The sequence below is a fragment of the Nyctereutes procyonoides genome, unplaced genomic scaffold (assembly GCF_905146905.1).
Source record: "Nyctereutes procyonoides isolate TBG_1078 unplaced genomic scaffold, NYPRO_anot_genome, whole genome shotgun sequence".
Taxonomy (NCBI): Eukaryota; Metazoa; Chordata; class Mammalia; order Carnivora; family Canidae; genus Nyctereutes; species Nyctereutes procyonoides.
In genome coordinates this window covers 22108371-22125498 of record NW_026575139.1, presented here as the reverse complement: position 1 = coordinate 22125498, position 17128 = coordinate 22108371, and the positions used below count along the sequence as shown (strand labels likewise).

The 17128-nt window shown below is 37.7% G+C and overlaps 2 protein-coding genes across 2 annotated transcripts in view; one reads left to right on the top strand and one right to left on the bottom strand.

Moving 5' to 3' along the window:
- The first annotated feature begins 20 nt into the window (after window positions 1–20).
- Window positions 21–7668, top strand: SLIRP (SRA stem-loop interacting RNA binding protein). The gene is made up of 4 exons (XM_055304122.1): window positions 21–144; window positions 3466–3524; window positions 6986–7093; window positions 7557–7668. The coding sequence occupies exons 1-4, from the start codon at window positions 48–50 to the stop codon at window positions 7626–7628; spliced, it is 336 nt and encodes a 111-aa protein (XP_055160097.1). The 5' UTR covers window positions 21–47; the 3' UTR covers window positions 7629–7668.
- Window positions 7669–17128, bottom strand: part of SNW1 (SNW domain containing 1) — a 34238-nt gene continuing 24778 nt past the window's right edge. Inside the window, exons 9-14 of the mRNA XM_055304121.1 lie at window positions 17009–17125; window positions 15877–16018; window positions 12038–12134; window positions 10249–10366; window positions 8429–8592; window positions 7669–8346 (exon numbers count right to left, since the gene is read on the bottom strand). Of these exons, the coding sequence (XP_055160096.1) occupies window positions 8148–8346; window positions 8429–8592; window positions 10249–10366; window positions 12038–12134; window positions 15877–16018; window positions 17009–17125 (837 nt within the window). The 3' untranslated portion in view covers window positions 7669–8147. The remainder of the gene's footprint in view (window positions 8347–8428; window positions 8593–10248; window positions 10367–12037; window positions 12135–15876; window positions 16019–17008; window positions 17126–17128) is intronic.

Sequence of the window (17128 nt, the reverse complement as noted above, 5' to 3'; positions counted from 1 at the left end):
TTCTTCCGGGGTGGCGACCACAGGTCACAGAGGTCCTCAATCTAAAGATGGCGGCCTCAGCAGCGAGGGGCGCTGTGGCGCTGCGTACCAAGATTGGCCGGCCGGTGGCTTTTGTCAGAAAAATTCCCTGGACTGCGGCCTCGAGTGAGTGATGGAAACGTATTAGGGACGGAAGTTTTAGGTACAAGCGGTCCTCGAAAGCCCTGCTTTCGGCTGAACACTTAAATCAGCGTGGTGGCTGGATTAAGAGCTGTGGCTCCTGAGCAAGCCAGTGAGCAGAAATAAATAAATAAATAAGTATATATATATATATATATAAAATATATATGTCAATATCTATCTATCTAATCTATCAATCCATATATATGAATATATATCAATAATATATCAGTATATATCTCTATATCATATATATCTATCAATATCTATCAATATGTATCATATATGTATATATAATATAATATTACAATTTGCAGTGAGTCGTTCCGGGATGCCACTGAGTTTTTGCGGCACGTATTCACGGCCTCCTGCCTTTCAGAGTGATTCGGTGGAACGGTTCGTTACTTGAAAACTTTAAGATCGACGATTTAGAAGGGGTTATTTTGACTGCGGTGTGGAGGATGGATTCAAACCGGCAAGATTGAGGGCGAGGAGACGCGTTAAAAGGCAGTTTCAGTAATTTAGTCCAAAGACGAGGACCTGAAAATAGGATAGTGGTGGAAAGGGGGTCATGTCCACTTATGTTAAAATCCACGGCTTTTCGCGATGGCTTGAATAGGGGAAAGAGTACGGAATGAGGAAAAGGGAAGAACGACTTTTTAGCGTTGGTTTTTGGCGTTGGTGATTAGGAGATAGGGGAGGCGGGTTTAAAGACGATGAAGAGTAAAATTTAAATGTGTTGAGTTTGAGAAAAACCTGCGAGTTCTCCATCACGCAGTTGGACGGAGGAGATGTGTGTCATTGACTGAGAAGTGCCCCTTGAAGCCCTACCGCTTAGGTTAGAAGGCCACCTCGGCCCTCCAGTCGTTATGTAACCCGACTTACACGGGAGGTACTTGGGAAAAGGGCTCACACTGTACCTCGGTTTCATCTATGAAACGAGGTCAGTAATACCTTCTTGATAGGATTTTTGATAAGATTAAACGAGTTTGTATGTAAACCACAGACTTGTGCTAGATACAGAACGAGTACTCCATAAATGATTGTCATTTTCATATAATTGAAACTCATGGGAGAGGCCTAGGCCGGAGATAGAGAGTTGGGAGTAATCAGTATTGAAGTCTCTCACCAGCTTTGATTTTCGTCAGTTGCAATTTTGAGAAAGGGTTTTTTACACTTGCTTACCAAAAATTAAAAAATCTATGGTCACTTTTGTAGATATTCATGTGTCAGGTCATCTCCCTTAAACAAAGAAATGGAAATCGGATTGCTTACCTGTTTTTGTGGTTCCGGTGTGAGTAGTAGAGTGGATAATAGATTGATATGGGTCCCATCTTCTTAATATGAAGCAGATGAATATACAGCTTTGAAACAGTCTTCATTCATTCATTCATTCAGCAAATATTTAAGGAGTATCTGTGTGTGGTGGGCTTTGTTTTTGGTGCTTACATCTGTTTTCCCATAATAGTTATAGGTAATTTGGCAAGAGAGCTACGTTCCAGAGCTTGTTTTGGAAGAGAATATTTTCTAGAACTTTTAATACATGGTTTAAAACATGCATATTTAACACTATTTTGTTTATTCTCCAGTAACATGTTCCATGAGGTCCTAATATTGCCAAATGGTTTGACCAACTGTTGGAGCTCTTCAGAAATTTAGTCCCTTTGGGTTGTTGAAGCATTTATTCATTCAGCAAGTATTGCACTTCTGTGTATCAATTGTTTTTGACATAGTGGACTCATCACTTAGGAAGTTTATGATATAGTGGTGAAGGTGAGGAGACTTACAGCAGATACAGGCAGTTGTTGAGCCAGTGACATTTAGATGAACCAGGGAGAAATAACCTGGTAATATGAAGTATAAGCCAGTGAAAGTACAAGCACTGTAGTTCAGAAGAGATCATGTAATTTTTGAACTTTAAGATTATCTACTATGCATCTTATCTGCTATTATCTCACGGAGTAGTACATTGCCTTGTATTGCAGTAGAAGCCCAATAAAATAACATTCAGTGGATATATTTGGCCTGGGTCCTGAAGGAGAGTTATAATTTAGGCAGGAAGAGATAGGATTATTGACATACCAAGGGGGAAGAACAACAGGTAAAGATGGGAACCCACAGAACAGATATATAGAATTTAATTTGCTTACTAGAGAGTCACTGTGGGCCACCAATGGGTAATAAGGCAGGAAAGTAGGGTCATCTCAGCAAATTTTAGAGTGTTAACTATTTAACTTAGTATAAATTTTATGAAAGGCAAGTAAATTGAGCTTTTACTTGAAAATCTATAATATGGCTATCAAGACACTGTATTTTAATTATCTGTCTTCTATGAGTTTCTCACAGGGATTATTATCCGTGCACCTAGCGCAGTAACTGTGATGATGATGCTCATTATCCGCTGGGAATGATGACTATAGTCAACTCAGCAATTTATTTGTGTATGCCCCTACCTTATCTCCCCAAATCTCTGGTACATTGCAGTTTTATACAGATGGCTCCTGACTCAACAATGTTTTGATTTACAGTTTTTTGACTTTGCAGTGGTATAAAAGTGATATATATTCCGAAGAAACTATACTTCAAATTTTTAATTTTGATTTTTTTCCCATACTGCATAGTGTTATGCAGTATGATAATCTCTTGTGATACAAGGCAGCAGCATCAGCCATGTGCATGCAGCTCCCAGTCAGCCATGTGATCATAAAGGTAAACAACTGAGACTTACAGCCATTTTGTGCCCATGTAACCATTCTGGTTTTCATTTTTAGTAGCCAATAAATTACCTGAAAAATTCAACACTTTATTATGAAACAGGCTTTGTGTTATGTGGTTTTGCCCAACTGTAGGGTAGTGTAAGTGTTCTGAGCATGTTTAAGGTAGGCTAGACTAAGCTATGATGTTCAGTGGGTTAGGTATATTAAATGCATTTTCGACTTACAGTATTTTCAACTTATAATAGCTTTATCAGATGTAGCCCCATCATAACTTGAAAATCTGTAGTCAATACCATAGCTCCTTCCTAAATCTCAAGGCTTCAAGGAAATGCCAAGTAGTTCTATTCACAAAATTTGAGGACTCTACGTTCCCCTTTTGGTTTCTGGCTACAGTCTAGGTTGGAGGATACAAAATACATTAACTACTTTTTTTTTTTTAAGTAATCTCAAAAAAAAAAAAATCTCTATGCCCAATGTGGGGCTTGAACTCAGAACTCTGAAATCAAGAGTCACATCCTCTATCAGCTGAGCCAGCCAGGAGCTCCAAAATCTATTAACTACTTTTAACATGTTTTCTTCTCCTATGCAGGTGAGCTGAGAGAACACTTTGCACAGTTTGGCCATGTACGAAAGTGCACTGTACCTTTTGTGAGTATTATCTTTAAAAAAAAAAAGTTATACCTTAATTATTGGATCCTCTAATTTTATCCTCGAATTCTCGACTTTTGTTAAAGCATACCAACTTATATGACTTTATTGGAGTGTAGCTGTTCAGAGTCTTTATTGATAAAATTGAGGGTGGTATCGATTAAAAAGTAAAAAAAACCTTACCCTATGTAACAAATTACCACAAATGTAATGACTCAAATAAACACACATATATTATCTCACAGTTTTTACAGATGAGAAGTCGGCATAGCCTTGCTGGATCCTTTGCTCAGGGTCTCACATAGCTTACAGTCTGGTATCAGCTGGGGCTTTGGTCTCATCAGAGGCTCAAAGGCTCAACTGGGAAAGATTGATTTTCAGGCTCTCTCAGGTTGTTGGCAGAAGTCATCTTTGAACTGGCAGACTGAGATATCTACTTTTTTGCTGGCTTTCAGCTTGTAGGGACTATGTATAGTTCTGTGTTACCTGGCAGGTCTCCCAACATGGCAGCTTACTTCTTTAAAGAGGAGTTTCTCTAGTCTGTTATCTTATAACAAAGTCACAAGAGTGACATCCCATCACCTTCGCTATATAACCTGGTCAGGGGAGCAACATACCATTAGTTTTGCTATTTTCTTTTGGTCAGAAGTATGTCACAGGTCCCACATACACATAAGGAGGGGATTATGTGGGACAACATAGTGGGACATGTGGAAATTATGGGACCATCTTAGAATTATACCTATTATAATAATAAGGACTTGATACTGGAGAATGACTTTATAATAAAACTAATTGGGATCCCTGGGTGGCGCAGCGGTTTGGCGCCTGCCTTTGGCCCGGGGCGCGATCCTGGAGACCCGGGATCGAATCCCACATCGGGCTCCCGGTGCATGGGGCCTGCTTCTCCCTCTGCCTGTATCTCTGCCTCTCTCTCTCTCTCTCTGTGATGACTATCATAAATAATTTTTTTTAAAAAATTAAAAAAAAAAAAACTAATTGGCAGAGAATACCTATTTTAACTTTTATCCTTATTTAAATGGACTGCTTTTTTTTTCTTTTAGTGTTTTTACATTTGTTATATTTTCTTTGCTTTCTAAGGAAGATATAAAAATCAGTTTATAAATTTGTTCTACTTTATTTGGGCTGTATTTTTCTGTAGGCTTTCTAGAATTACTGGGTTTTGGGGGGTGGGATGTGGGTGCACATGAAGTTTACACATGCTTCATTAAAACTGCCCCCTTTTTCCTCAAGGCACAGAAAAGGCTATGGCAAAATAATAACCTAAAGTAATTAAAATTGTTAACTCTTGGTTTAATGTTAGCTGCCTTCCAGGGATCTAATAGATTACTCCTATCTAGTGCTAGTGAGAGTGTGGGGAAGCTGGTACTGAAATTGTTCAGAAATGTACTTCATTTCTGAAGGGTAATTTGGTAAAATTAAGAATTTGTATTTGCTTTATCTAGCAATTCCATTTTTGGAATTTATTCTCCAGAAATGGTGTGGTCAAAAATGTTCAAAGCAGCCTTAGTTAATAAGTGGAAAGAACCTAAATGTTCATTAATGGGATTAAATAGATATTAATTCATTGATACAATGGAGTTTTATACAGTAGATTAAAAGAATGAGGCACATTACTCAAAAATGTTTCTATAAGTTTAAAAACTACAATTTTATAAAGAGGATGAAATTTGTTTTTTTGTTTTGTTTTTTTGAAGAGCATTAAAAAAAATTTCCCCAGGAACACCTGAGTGGCTCAGTCCGTTAAATGTCCTATTCTTGATCTCAGGGTGGTGAGTTCAAGCCATGCATTTGGCTCGACCCTAGACATGGAACCTACTTAAAAATTTCTTCAAAAATAGTAACACATTTTTCTTGATTACCATTTGCTTCTTAAAAGTATAAACAAAATTATTCAAGACCTGGAGTTGGGACGCCTGGGTGGCTCAGTGGTTGAGCATCTACTTTGGCCCAAGGCATGACCTGGGCCCCAGGATCGAGTGTCACATCGGGCTCCCTGCGTGGGGCCTGCTTCTCCCTCTGTCTGTGTCTCTGCCTGTCTCTTTCTGGGTCTCTCATGAATTTAAAAAAAAAAAAAAAAAGAAGACCTGGAGTTAACAGATCTTCAAAGAGAATTTTGACTCTTGGTAAAACTAAATATAACAGGAGAAAAGTTAGTTTCTGATTAACAAGTTCATATACTCATATTAGAAATCCAGGTTCCTATTTTTTTTTTAAGATTTTATTTTATTTATTTATTCATGAGAGACAGAGAGAGAAGCAGGCTCCATGCTGGGAGCCTGATGTGGGACTCGATCATCCCAGGACCTCTGGATCAGGACCTTGAGCCACCCAGGCGTACCCAGGTTCCTATCTTAGATACATAGTACCTAAATTTTTACAAACAGATTTTTTAAGGCTTTTACTTAGGGAAATGGCCATATGGAAGTAGAGGAGAAATTGTAGCTATCTGAGGTAAGGTGTGAATCACTGGGATGTTACCAGAAACTTTTCCTGCAGTCTAGGTTAATACTAAAGTATTTTAAGTATTAAAAAGTCACCTTTAAAATAGGAGGGCGGGCAGCCTGGGTGGCTCAGCGGTTTAGCGCCGCCTATGGCCCAGAGCATGATCCTGGAGACCCAGGATCAAGTCCCGCGTCGGGTTCCCTGCATGGAGCTTGCTTCTCCCTCTGCCTGTGTCTCTGCCTCTATCTCTCTCTGTGTGTATCTCATGAATAAATAAATAAAATCTTAAAAAAAAATAAAATAGGGCAATTTCTGAAAATTTGGTTTGGGGGTGGTGCACAGCATAACTTTGTAACAAGACTGACCATGTACACTGAGTGAATGGACATCTTTGTATCTGTTTAAATAGTAGGGGTGGTGGTGTGGGTTAGAATCATCTCCACATGTGCTAATGTATAGGTTGAAGGATAAGCACTCTGCTTTTTACACAAAGGGAAGTAGTGTTACTGTTAAGTCGAACTAGGTAAGTTAGGGTTATATATATTTTTTTTCCTATTTTTCATTAGGAGTATGTGATTATAATGGTAGTGGTGGTGATAAGAGTAATTGGTCTCCAAAATTACCAGAAATGAACTAGGTTTTGAGGCTTAAGTTTTTAGCTCCTATAAGTGAAGAAGTTAGAAACAGAGTATTTCTTTATGTGATCAAAATGTCCCATGATTATCCTTGTTAGTGTAGTTTGTATCTTGCATGACAGAAACCTTACTACCCATATCTTACTTCCTCCAATGGCAGCAGAAAAGCAGAATGTTAAGATTAACAAAGGAGTTAAGCCTTTGGTAACTAGGAGGGTAAGCCTGTATTAAAGCAAAGTTTTTGATGTTTATTGAAATGTCAGTTATCCCATTTTGGCAGATAAAGTTGGTAGCTTGATTTCTAACTCATGGAAACTTTTCCATGTTCATGTTAATCTTTTCTAAATTTTGAATTTTTAGGACAAAGAGACAGGATTTCATAGAGGTATGGGTTGGGTTCATTTTTCTTCAGAAGAAGATCTTCAGAATGCACTACAACAAGAAAAGCATATTATTGATGGTGTAAAGGTAATTATTTTTCTGTATATTATCACAAACTTTCTGTATATCAGTAGGTTAGAAGTGTCGAATGACAAGGACCTTGGGAAATTTGTAACTGAGGTTCCCTTAATATTGGTTAAAGAATGGTGGTGGTGATAGAGTGCCTGTTCTAAAATGTCTGGGGAGGGTAGTTTAGGAAGATCCTTTAATGATTAGCAATCTAACACAACAGTGGCAACAGCAGTCTACTTGCAAGGTAGGGAGATGGGTCGAAACCTGGCTTTTCCACTTACCGTGCAACCTTTGGTTAAACTCATTTGGTTTAGTCTTCAGAACAGGGAACAAATAACATTCTTTTGACCTATTGGTGCTGACTCCCTTATAAAAAGGCAGCCTAAAAGGGGCAGTTTTCAGTTGTAATGTTTTTGCAGATACTGTCATTCCTTATAATGCTTATTTGATTTTTCTTTTCTTTTCTTTTTTTTTTTAGCTCCACATTCAAGCTCGGCGACCAAAAGTTTTGCAAGGGGGTCAAACATCTGATGAAGAGAAAGATATCTGAGACTATCTCTACCTATTAAATAAAGTAAAAAAATTAGAAATTTTGTCTAAATGTTTTTATTTGAAACAAATAGTTGCACCGAGCAAGAGCTTACTTCCCCACTCCAAATTAAAACAGAGTGTAATAGGGGCAAACGTCAGGATAGTTCCAGTACATGAACATCCTTCTACTCACTGTGGCTGGGGCAACTTTATTCATCAGCAGTCATTCTTACACAAAATATTAACCCCAAAGTACTAATGTCACACAAAAGGAAGTGGTCTTAGTTTCATGTGTGGGGCTGTATGTTCTATAAATGCCAAAAGGTAGGAGAAGCACAAACACAACCCACTCTTTAAAAAAAAACTAAATAGTTCAAAGAATTTTCCATCCCCCCCCTTATTCCCATAATAAAAAGTAGTGCTGGGTTCTGACACCCAGATTTGGTTTTTATCCTGGCCATTTACAAAGTATTTTCCCATCTGACTTGCATCATTAGGGTTATCGATAAAAGTTCATTCACTTTGAAGAGAGGTGCATCTACTCCTTCCTCCTCTTCTTGCCTTCATGCTCATGTTCCTTGGGGCGGCTGCTGTCTGAGGGTCTTTTAGAGCCACCGTGCTGTTTGGCCTCTTCCAAAAACTTGTCCAAACCAAAAGGATCTTCCTCAAACTGAACTGGTCCTTCTCGGCCTCTTTGCCTACGGTCTGAACCAGAAAACTCCTTATCGGGAACAAATCTAGAGGAAAAAGAGAAAGGACTATGAACTACTTTGTTTTCACTAGTGCAAAACAATGAAACTGAGCTGTCTGCTTTAGTACCTGTTGGTCTTTATTCTGGCTTCTAGGTCATCACCATACATGTCCTTGTCCAGATTTTTACTGGGCCTGTAAATATTCTGGGCCATATCTTTACCACCTCTCCAGGCTTGATCATAAACGTTGTAAATTTCATCTTCTCCACCTGCAAAACCACTGTCCATACCCTGTGGGAAAAGGACATTAAATAAAAATGTATTATTAAAAGTTGGATCTGATTACATTCATGTAATCATTTATAGCTCACATTTTCAGCAATCTGAACTGCAAATTAAAAAGATCTTCATAAAAACTCACAAAGTCCATAAATTTTTATTCTTATCACCTTTGGTCCTTAGATTAAGTAAAGGGGTAATTAACAAGTTTGACAATTTTAGTGAAGTCATTAAAATTGCAGGACAGTATAAGCAGGTACTTGGCAATTTCTGTTGGATGGTGGCAAGAAGACAGAACTGTAAAGCATGTATCTGATGTCATTTATTAAGTTCATAATATAGTAAGTTCTATGCCCAACATGGAGCTTGAACCACAACCCCAAGATCAAGAGGTGTACACTGTACTGACAGTATCTCATGTCATTTAGAATAATAGTGTTATATATCTTAACTCCCTGAAAACATCACTATTATAGCATGAGACAATAAGGCTCTTAATGAAAATCCTAAGTCAACAACAAACTTGTTTAATATATTTGGGTGGTTCCTTAATAAAGGGATGTGCTTTTTTAGGAAAAATTTATATTATAGCTTTGAAAAAATTTAAGCTTGTAAGAGGTGACTGTCATAAATATTTACTTTTGTGGAATTTTCATGCCTAACCTCAGGCTGCTAATACTGCATATATATACTGTACCACTGTATATATAGCGTTGAAGACCACAACCTTTGAAAACAAATGTTTGAATCTTCTACCAATTTCTAGCTAAACCTCTATGTATCTCAATTTTCTCATATACAAATAGAGATTATAATAAATAGTATGACTTCATAAGGTCTATATAAGGATTAAGTGAGATAATGAAAGTAAAAGACTTTAGAACCCTGCCAAGAATGTAAAAAAGTACCCAATAAGTTACTATTAACTAGAAGAGCTTACTCAAATGCTACCTTCAAATCTTAAGGCCTTCCAAGTCATAATAAATATTTCCCCTCTGTATCCCAGTAGAACTTTTTATACTTTATCATTATTGCAGTCTGCCTTGTCCTTATTTATACATGTCTTTTCCAGTAGACTTGAAGGCTCCTTCACAGCAAAAGTACATCTATCTTTGATCTCACTGTCTTATGCATAGTACACAATCAATGTTGGGTGGATTAACACATAAAAGCACTTATTCAGGCCTAATGTGTCCTAGCTAGTTCATAACAACAGGTACTTGAAATCAGATTTCCTGACAAACTAGTCTAGCACTTAAATTTAGTTTTACAGCTTCATCTTTTAAAGATCTCAAGTTATATTTCTTTAGCATTACATTTTTTTTTCAAAGATTAACAAAAAACCCGAGATACTTTTGTCGGACACTGGCTCTACCTTATAAATAAGACTTATATACCCAAATCAAATTTTATCACACTATTTTTCTTTCATTTTCTAATAGTGTCTTAAATTTTAACCATCTGTAAGAGGTCAAAATCAGAACTGTTTACCCTTAGATATGACAAAATAAGATAAAATGGTTCTGTAAGTTACATCACACAACTTCTAATTTTTCCCTCTCATGCCAGCATATTTTAGGCTGATCCAAATCTATGGTATGTGAATTTTCTTTTCCCTGAGGATTAATTCACATTAACTAAGACCTGGTATTTCTAAACTCCTTATACCTTCGACTGGTTGAAGAGCCTTTGGTCATACTGAACTTCATTGGACGTCCGCGGATTGGGCACACCAAGAGCAATGACTTCACTGATATCTCGATTTTCATTTCTCTGTAGTTTTGACCTGTTTCAAAATACAATGTCACTAACTGAAAACTCTTCACAGACAAGCCGAATTTCAATTTAAATACAACCAATCTTAGAAGCAAAGTTAATGAATATGTCCTGTTCATATCTTGTGAACATATATTCCTTGATAATGCATAATCAGGCTGGTAGTCCTTATAGCATTTCAGAGACAGGATTATTAGAAGAGGTGGGGTTTTACAATCAGGCCTTCCTGTTAGCTGAAAAGAACTGTCAAGAGACTCACTCTTGACATGAAGTTTTTAATATAAGCAATCACCTTACAGAAAGAGCATGCTGAGATATGAAATTGCTACGGTCTGTATTTGCTATTATATGATGGGGGGGGAGGGAATGGATGCAAATTAGACGTATATGAATCACTTTCAATAAGCCAAATTCTGTTCTTTACCTAAACCGCATTTAGTAATTTTACCCTATTAGAATTTTGAGGAAAACATGTCAATGACTGAATTACTCAGTATGATTTTCAATATTCAGATTATCTTAATTCCCCTGCTGTTTCAGTATGTATGCAATCTACATCGCAGTGAAACCATGGTAACTGTCATCATTTATTTTACCAGAAACCCAGGTCTTAAAATAATTTCTATAGACGACCAGATTTTCATCCAATCACAAATTTACAGCTTTTCTACATTATCAATTCTCATAACCACTTTACTGGTTTTAAGGGCCCAATTTATCTACAGAGCCATTTTGACTTTTACAGCTTAGGAATTTCAGACCATTAGTATTTTTAATTGTGCACTTTCACATTTCATTCCTCTCTCTTCTACACTGCGCATTTACCTACAATTCTAAATTCAGATTTTCTGCTTCTCCATGGTTTCCACTTATCCAGGGAGATGAACTATGCCATTAAATAACAATACCGGCAGGAATCTTCTTTTTCAATGTTTAAGACATAACTTGAAAAAATGGATTGTATCAGCCACCAAAGTGATGAGAAAAAAAATGTTTTATATTTGCATTTAACACTCACTCAGAATTCAGCGCTCAGTCTTTGGTGAAGCATAAACTTTACCAATCCCTACTTTAGTGTGAGTCCCCATACATGTATTTTGTTTGTTCCAAGCAGGCCTGTACTTATTAACAGTGCTTTGTTAATATTCTCAAGTAATTTTATATGGTAGCTTTGTCTTTCTGAATTTTAAGTGAACTACTTATGAGAAGAGGCCAATTTTCACTTCTCACAAAACCTGCTCTCCTCCTCCACTGTACTTGGGACAGTCCTCTGCATATAAGAGGATCTCAATGCAGGTACAGAAGCTTCTTCCCTGTCTAGAGGAATAGGCACATAATCAGTTTGTCCTACCACTTGAAATAGGAAAGAAAAGACCAGAACAAGCCTATCTACTGCCTTCTTTTCATAAACAAGATCTGAATTCCCTTTTCTATATTCCTATCATTCGCAATCTAGCTGACTCTACAAGGTGATGAGAAAGGATTTCTTCCAGGGAGTTAATTCTTCTGCTAAGAAAAAGTAAGTAGTTTAGTGTAGGAAAGTAAGTGCTGATTTAGTAGATTATCAAATTAAGAGAGGAAAGGGAGAGAAGCAAAACTGGTTCCAGTGGACTAAACCTCTTCTCGAAAGGATTCACAAAGTCACTACTCACAATTTGTATTTATCTCAAATAGCACCTACCTCTTATCAGGAGCTGCCCTGGAAAGATTCCGGTCGTGCTGTCTCTCTTTTCGCCTGTCATGCCGGATTTCATCCCTCTCACGTGCCTCCCCATCCTCTGTGTAAACAGAGTTGAAAATTCCTCATCACTATATTACGCATTAATATTTAGAATGAAAATATTCTTTAACCATGACCAATAATTCCATGAATTTCTTTATAGTCACATTCAGCCCTTTTAACTCACTTGCAATTAACTTAAATCCAACAGTATTGGTTTAATTTTTTTTTTTAATTTTTATTTATTTATGATAGAGAGAGAGAGAGAGAGAGAGAGAGAGGCAGAGACATAGGCAGAGGGAGAAGCAGGCTCCATGCACCGGGAGCCCGAGGATCGCGCCCTGGGCCAAAGGCAGGCGCTAAACCGCTGTGCCACCCAGGGATCCCTTGGTTTAATTTTTGAATATAAATTCCAGAATCATGCATGCAGCTCAAATGTTTAGAGGTAAAGTATACTGATGACTTTGACTTTGCAATGCATCAAAATTGTAAGGTGGATAGAGAGATTAGCAGATAGGTGATAAAGTAAATTTAACAATGTCAATTGTTTTTTTGTTTTTTAAGATTTTATTTATTCATGACAGACACACACAGAGAGAGAGGCAGAGGCACAGGCAGAGGGAGAAACAGGCTCCATGCAGGGAGTCCGATGTGGGACTCATCCTGGGACTCCAGGATGACACCCTGGGCTGAAGGCAGACGCCCAATTGCTGAGCTACTCAGGCGTCCCTAGCAATGTCAATTGTTAAAAGAAAAGTTAATCTAGGTGGTGGAATCTAGTAGAATCTGGGTGGTGGTGGAGATAGAAAGGTGTTCCTTGTATAATTCTTTCAACTTTTTGGTGTGTTTTTAAATTGTCATATTAAAATTTCAGGAAAAAATTATGTGTAAATTTACCCTTATATTTTCAAAGACCAAATGAATAAAGAACCTTTTGCTAGTGGTACACAGGGACTGGTTACATCTTGATCTCTACCTATTGTGTTTATGTCTATCTTCATTTTCTCTTCTCTCTCCAATCTGAAGGGACATAGCTTTGGAGCCAGCTTGTCTGGATTCAAATCCTGTTCCTATGACAGATTAGCCATGTGACCTTGTGGAGGTTACCCAACCACTCTGAGCCTTAGTCTCCTCTGAAAAACTGACAATCCTAGAACCACTGTGAGGGGTTACTAGAGGGATTACATAAGGCAATACATGTAAAGTGCTCAGAGTGGTGTCTTTCATAATAAGCACTCAATAAACATTAGTTATTTTACTATCTGACAACACATTTTTCAGAATTTTACCTAATTCCTCAAGAGCCATTCTGTGTTTTGTTTTGTTTTTTTCTTACCAGTGCAGAGACTAAGATATAGGGAAATCTTACTTCTAATTACCATCAGTGGCTAAGTGTATGTACAATAGGCAGGTTTTTATATCTTGCCTCATTAAGTCATTTATGTATGATTCAAGGATACGGATCACTACTTCTAATCCTGGTTACCTCCCTATAGCTGAACTCTGGACTCCTCTAACCAAATGCCTACTTGATACCTCCACCTTAAACCTAACTAAACTCCTAATCTTTTCCTCCCAAACTGCTTCCCCTGCAATCTTCCCACTATTAGTAAATAGCAACTTAATGCCTCCTAATTGCTCATGTTAAAAGTCCTGGAGTTAAAAAAGAAAGTTCTGGAGTCATCCTTGACTCTTTTTTTTCATACCTCTACCTAATCCATAAGCAAATTTTGTCAGCTCTCCCTGCAGAATACATCTGTATTTGGCAGTGTTTTCCCTGCCTCTCTTATTATCATCTCTCATCTGGATTACTGCACTAGCCCTCCAAATGACTTCCCTACTCCCCCACATGCCCACTTCACAGCCTGCTCATGTATGGCAGATCATGTTGTTCTGCTTAACTCTTCAACTTCTTCCCTTGTTATTTGAAATAAAAGCCACCTCCTTAAATGGCTAAAGACCACACATGATCTGGCTACTACCTTTCCTATTTACTCTATTTTGATACCTTGTCTACTACTTAGCTTTCTTGCTCCAATCTGGCTGTACTGGCCTCCCTGCTTTTCCTTTAACATACCAAGAGTACTCCCAACTCCGGGCCTTTGCACTTGCTGTTCCTTCTATCTGGGATGCTCTTCAAAACCCTAGATATCTATAAGGCTCAATTCCTTACTTCAAGTTTTTGTGCTAATGTTACCATCTCAGAAGTGAGGTTCATCCTACCCTCTCCTGGCACTTTTGTCCCTTTTTCTTATTTGTCTCCATAGCAATTATTACTATACTATTATTATTAATCATCTAGTAATGATAATTAACTTTTTTGGTCTCTCTACACTCACTAGAATGTTTACTGCCATACCTCCAACAACAGAAATCCTTATGTCTAGAAGAGAACCTTGGGCAGCTCCGGTGGCTCAGTGGTTTAGCGCCACCTTTGGCCCAGGGCCTGATCTTGCAGATCTGGGATCGAGTCCCATGTCGGGCTCCCTGCATGGAGCCTGCTTCTCCCTCTGCCTGTGTCTCTACCTCCCTCTCTCTCTCTCTCTCTCCCCCTCTATGGAGCCTACTTCTCCCTCTGCCTGTGTCTCTGCCTGTCTCTCTGTCTCTCATGAATAAATAAATAAATAAAATCTTAAAAAAAAAAGAGAACCTTACATATAGTAGGTGCTCAATATGAGCTGAATGAATAATTGTACTAGTCTAGGGTTTATTAATGAAAAAAAACAACCCTCACAGTTTTCTTGAATTAGAATTACTCTTCTCTTAAATGAATTACTAAAGTAGTGTAGACCACTAAATAAAGCCAGAGGAAAAATACTAGCAGATTTAATGATTTAGTGTATTAGCCTATAAAATAGAAAAACTGGATTATTTTACTATGTGGGGGAGCTGAATTATTCAGTTGGGGATCTCAATTTTCTAATTTCTAAAAAAGATTTTATTTATTTTATTCATGAGAGAGACACACACAGAAAGAGAGAGAGAGAAAAAGAGAGAGAGAGAGAGAGAGAGAGAGAGGTAGAGACACAGGCAGAGGGAGAAGCAGGCTTCATGCCCGAGGGAGTCCAATGCGGGATTCAATCCAGGGTCTCCAGGACCAGGCCCTGGGCTGAAGGTGGCGCTAAACCACTGAGCCACCTGGGCTGCCCCTCAATTTTCTAAGTTTTAAGAAAATTAAAATGAGAGACAAATCAAGCCCATCATTTGAATGTGATTTTTAAATCTATTATTACTCTGAACTTTAAAAACGTCTAGTGTAGTTCCATACTTCCTTAAACATATATTCTTTTATTTTCTACTACTACAGCTCATTAATAGAAGTTACTCTTTCATTTTTATGTTATTTGTGAAACATTGGCATTTTCTTTTTCTTTTTAAAAGATTATATTTATTTATTCATGAGAGACACAAGAGAGGCAGAGGCCCAGGCAGAGGGGGAAGCAGACTCCATGCAGGGAGCCCCATGTGGGACTTGATTCCGGGACTCCAGGATCATGCCCTGAGCTGAAGGCAGACGCCTAACCGCTGAGCCACCAGGCATCCCAAAGACTTTTTAAAAAAATATTTTATTTATTTATTCATGAGAGACACAGAGAGAGAGGCAGAGATAAAGGTAGAAGGAGAAGCAGGCTCCCTGCAGGGAGCCTGATGCAGGACTCGATTCCAGGATCTTGGAAACATCTATGTTTTCTTTATAGGTGTGTATTAATTTTATGTGCAGTAAATACAACAGTGATTCTCTAAAATGAGGTATGTATTGTTTACAATGTAAATTCAACTTAGTAAAGAGAATGTCATACCTTTTTCCACATGGGTTTTAATCCCAGCTCTTCTCTCTCTAGCTTTCTGGGCCATTTCTCTAAGTTTCTCTTCATGTTTCTCCTTTTCTTTTTGTGCCATCTTTCTCTCTACTTGAGCACGCATTTCTACAGCTTCACGAGCCTGTTAGTAAGATTGAATGTTAAATAAGACACGACTAGGGTTAAGTTACAGCTATCATCCAACACTGTAACTAAAGTCTGTCTTGAAAGAGAAGTTATAAAGAATTTAGATTTGTTATTGCTGATTAAAACAAAGATTCTTGTCCACTAAAAGAAACCTTGCTTGGAATACAATCCAAACTTAGATTTTCACTCTGGAAAATATTTTAGTGGCTGAAAGTATAGGACCCCAATCAATCTTATAAATCACTGTTTCACTAGTGCTTTCTCAGAAACAACCCAAAATATAAAAAGATTCCAGTAAAGAAAATTTCAATATCAGTAACATAGCATGTGTTCAAAATCAAGCAAGTCTATTCAAGATAAAGCCTTAGCAAGAAATGGTTTTTATAAGGGTTCTTGTTACGATTCAGGAGATACACTTCTCTATGCTCTAGATGCATGCCATAATGTATGTGAACTTCTAAGTCACACATTAATAATATTAATGCCATAATATTAAAAGACAACCAATATTATAACTATCATTTCCTATAGCATTCAAATATCAAAATGTTTATTTGCCCTTCTATGCTACCAACCTTTTGGGAGACATCTATAATTAAAACAAATAAATCATGAAATCTAAAAACAGCAGTCGGCAATCTCTTTCAAAATGAGATTAGCCTAGCAAACCATCGTTCTAGAATGTGGAAGCTGGATTGCCAGTGGGAGGGTATGTGTGTAAGTCTACAAAGGCTAGACCAGGTATAGAACTGTAAATAGCACCTGCCACCTCTGGCACACATGCTGCAGGTGAGAGCCTCTCTGGGTACTGAGTACTGTAGCATAAATGGCAGTATCTTAGGTAAATCAAACCATCATGTTATATGGCTTAAAATTTACAGTGATATGTCAATTAAACTGGAACAGACAAACAATATCTTAGGTAACCAAAAATGGATTTACAAATTATCAAGAGCATTAAACCATTTAATTATAACAGACCAACCTTCCGATCAGCAATATAGAGGGCTTCGGCCAGCTTAGCAAAATTCTCATTGATGTGAACTGTCTGCAGGCCTCTTCCATCAGCAGCCAGACGTTTGTCTAATGGAATTGTATACCCCTG